This window comes from Limulus polyphemus, unplaced genomic scaffold (genome assembly GCF_000517525.1).
Source record: "Limulus polyphemus unplaced genomic scaffold, Limulus_polyphemus-2.1.2 Scaffold1758, whole genome shotgun sequence".
In the NCBI taxonomy this organism is placed as follows: domain Eukaryota; kingdom Metazoa; phylum Arthropoda; class Merostomata; order Xiphosura; family Limulidae; genus Limulus; species Limulus polyphemus.
In genome coordinates this window covers 236,960-240,383 of record NW_013667368.1, presented here as the reverse complement: position 1 = coordinate 240,383, position 3,424 = coordinate 236,960, and the positions used below count along the sequence as shown (strand labels likewise).

Below are 3,424 nucleotides of genomic sequence, written 5' to 3'. Positions count from 1 at the left end.
ACGTCTTGGGCTTACTCTTTACCAACGAAGTAGTGGATTGACCGTCATATTACTAACCGCCCCACGGACGTAGAAAGGGCGAGCTAGTGGTTGGTGGACGGGATGCGAACCCGCAGATTGCGAGTCGAGCGTCTTAACCACCTGGCCATGCCGGGCCTACTCGGAACGAAACCAATGTGTTAAGATAAAATTAATGCAATAGCATAAGTAACTTGTACACATATTTCTATTTATGGTATAAACTAGGTATTTCCTAACAGTTAACCAGACGATAATATCTTATTATGTATACGTAAGTTAATAGATTCTGCGTCATTTTTTCTCTAGCTGCATCAATATATAAATTCAGCCAAATAATGATCTTGTTAAAAGTTTCCCGCTAACTTTAAGTGATAACGGTCAAATTGATTTACCAAGAAGAAAATAAATAATCACTCAAGTTTTAAGTTGAAAAGTTATGGGACAAGCATGGCCAGTGTTGGATCTAGAATTTTGAAAAGGGGAATGTACAATATTTAAAATTAGATTCGACTCGAAGCATGTCCGATATGCATTATATTACCAAAAAGTGATACTTCCCCGTAAAATTTAAAAATAAGTGGTGTCTTTAGGATAAATTTTACAACTTTCTGAAGCTTAATCCACATTTTCGCAAAGTCAATTGATTTTTTAAAGGCAAATATAATTTTTACCTTCGAACAGTCAAACGATGTTTTTTTTATTTTTTCTTATTATATTGTGAATAATGATACATTTATAGATACACAAACTTCCACAGAAACCACTGAAGGTTATAAAAAAAAAAAACAACAACAATAACACAGTTTGCTTCATTTACCTCCTTCACGCCAGCTCCTAAAATACTGAGAGTGAGAGCACATTTGCACTTCAAAAATTGCTGGTTCGCTGAATTTCAGAAATAATTGCTAACAGCATTGTGTTTCAGTCCATTTAGAGAACTGACAGCATAACAACAATGTTTTTAGGGATTGAAAAGAATTCACAACACACACCCGATGGTAATTTCTCGATCAATCTTCTTTGTTTTTATAGCGCAGAGCTACACAGTAGGCTATCTACTCTCTGTCTACCACGGTGAATCGAACCACGGATTTTAGAGTTGTAAATAAGTAAACTGAGCGCTGAGTCACTAGAGGACCGATCTAACTTGCAAGTAAAGTATATATAAAGAATGCACAGATTATTTATGATTATGAATACAGGAGCAACTGTATTGACTGGAGTTCATTTGCCGTTTGTGTCGCCTTATCAATTAGGAATGGAGATTTTATTTCATGTTGAATTACCTATTCTCACATTATTAGGTTGCATAAATGTATGTTTTGATACAATAATTAAGGTAAATTCCTCAATAGCAACTCCTATTACTTGTAGAACTTTCGAGAATATTTAATTAATGAAAAATCGAGTATTTTTACACATGAATAGATTAGTTTCTATTTCAACGTTGTGTTTTTACAGTGAAGCCTGTGTAGACTAATTGCAGTGTCCATTGTGGGAAATCGAACTCCAGGTTTTAGCGTTGCAAGTCCATAAACTTACTGCTGTCCCACCTGGAGACGTGTTTTTATTTTATTACATATACATTTGAATACATATGTTTGAGCGACACCTATCCTCACGGTTATGAATTACGTAATATTATGAACACTAATCTCAAACCCAGCACGAACTTTTTTTTTAAATAGGCCAGGAAAACTAGTTTAACTATTTCGAAAAACAACTTCTTCCAAAACATTAACGTTTCTTACTTATTTTATTTATTCTGGACTACTACACGAACAAGACGTTTTACATCCTGATTAACTACAAGTTCAATATTGTTAAATATTACACAAATTTTACGAAACTCCTTAACGTCAATAATAATTCAAATTGCATGTAAGGTACGACAATCTTCAAAATAAACGGGCTGGCCTATTCTGAAAGGGAATTCCCACATAGCAGAACGGGGAAAGTACCTTCGACAAAGTATTAAATAAGTTGTGCAAACTTTAGGATGTTTATTCAGAGTGCATTCGTTGCAGACAGTTCGATAACTATTGATGTCCCAAGCAAGTATATTTGAACTATTGTTACTAGTTTATTGTAATTTGACAACATATTTTAACTTAAAACTAATATATATATATGTATCCTTTTGTAAAAAAGTATTTCCTTTAGATTTAGCTCTCGAATTCTCTCTGTCAAATGTGTTGGTCACACATACCTGTTGTGTTGATTTATATATTGACGTTTAGTTATGAGAAATAACTCAAGTTAAAAATTATGTTTAGTTTCTGTTAAGAGATTAAACATAAGTTTCTTTTTATTTCATTTTAAATTATATATATATATTTGCATATTGTTAGGTTCATGAACTTATATTTTAATACGATAATTAAGTTGAATATCAGAACAGAAGTTTTCTTAGTGCGAACTATGCAACAGATTATCTGCATTCTGTCCACCGCGGGGAATTCAACCCCGAATATTTGCATCACAAGTTCGTAAACTTACTGTTGACCCACCGGTAGACCGTAAACAGAGGCATCTACTGTTACCTGGGAGAATATTTAACTAAAGGAATGAACATTCTATAATCCTAGAGTATTTTTACATATGAGGTTTTTGAGAGTGAAATGTATTGTTTAGGGCGTAACTCTGTGGGGCATATGTGAATTTCGGAGCTGGCGAACAATGTTGGAATCCGTACGAAACTACTAAGTATTCCTTGCACTTTAAAGCTGTGGGTGTGCTATAAGATTGACACTCAATCCCTTAGTGTGGATGCTGATGGCTGTCTGCTTTCCCTTGACCCCCAGTGGCATGTCTGCGGACTTATAACGCTAGAAACTGGGATTCGATATCCGTGGTGGGCAGAGCACAGATAGCCCATTGTGTAGCATTTGCTTAATTACAAATAAACAAAAGCCTTCCGTTTGGCCAGTAATCCAAAATAAGGGACAGCAGCAAATAATGAAATATATATATATATTTTGAGGCGAAAGAATGGCAATAAAAATTCAAAAACACGAAACATATACAAGAAAGATTGTTTGGTTTGAATTTCGTGCAAAGCTACACGAGGTCTATTTGCACTAGCCATCCCTAATTTAGCAGTGTAAGACTAGAGGGATGGCAGCCAAGGCACCCACCACAAGTCTTGGACTACTCTTTTGCCAAAGAATAGTGGGATTGACCGTAACATTATAATACCCCCACAGCTGAAAGGGCGAGCATATTTGGTGTAATGGTGATTCGAATCCGCGACCCTTAGATTGCGAGTCAAGTGCCCTAACCACCTGGCCATGCAAGAAAGACTAGGTAATCTAGACATTTATATTTTTTGTCTAAAATAAGTTAACTTTTTTTTTCAAGTTTATAGACTGTATATATATATATATATATATATATATATACA

General features: G+C 34.8%; 1 protein-coding gene across 3 annotated transcripts in view; it reads left to right on the top strand.

Annotated features, from left to right (window-relative positions):
• Positions 1-1,980: 1,980 nt before the first annotated feature.
• The window catches only part of LOC106464847, a 6,210-nt gene continuing 4,766 nt past the window's right edge, over positions 1,981-3,424 (top strand). Inside the window, exon 1 of one of the 3 annotated variants that reach the window (XM_022392642.1) lies at positions 1,981-2,075. In XM_022392642.1, the coding sequence (XP_022248350.1) occupies positions 2,067-2,075 (9 nt within the window). In that variant the 5' untranslated portion in view covers positions 1,981-2,066. Of the gene's footprint in view, positions 2,080-3,424 lie in introns of all 3 variants that reach the window. The other 2 variants (XM_013925001.2, XM_013925004.2) reach the window with 2 other exon arrangements.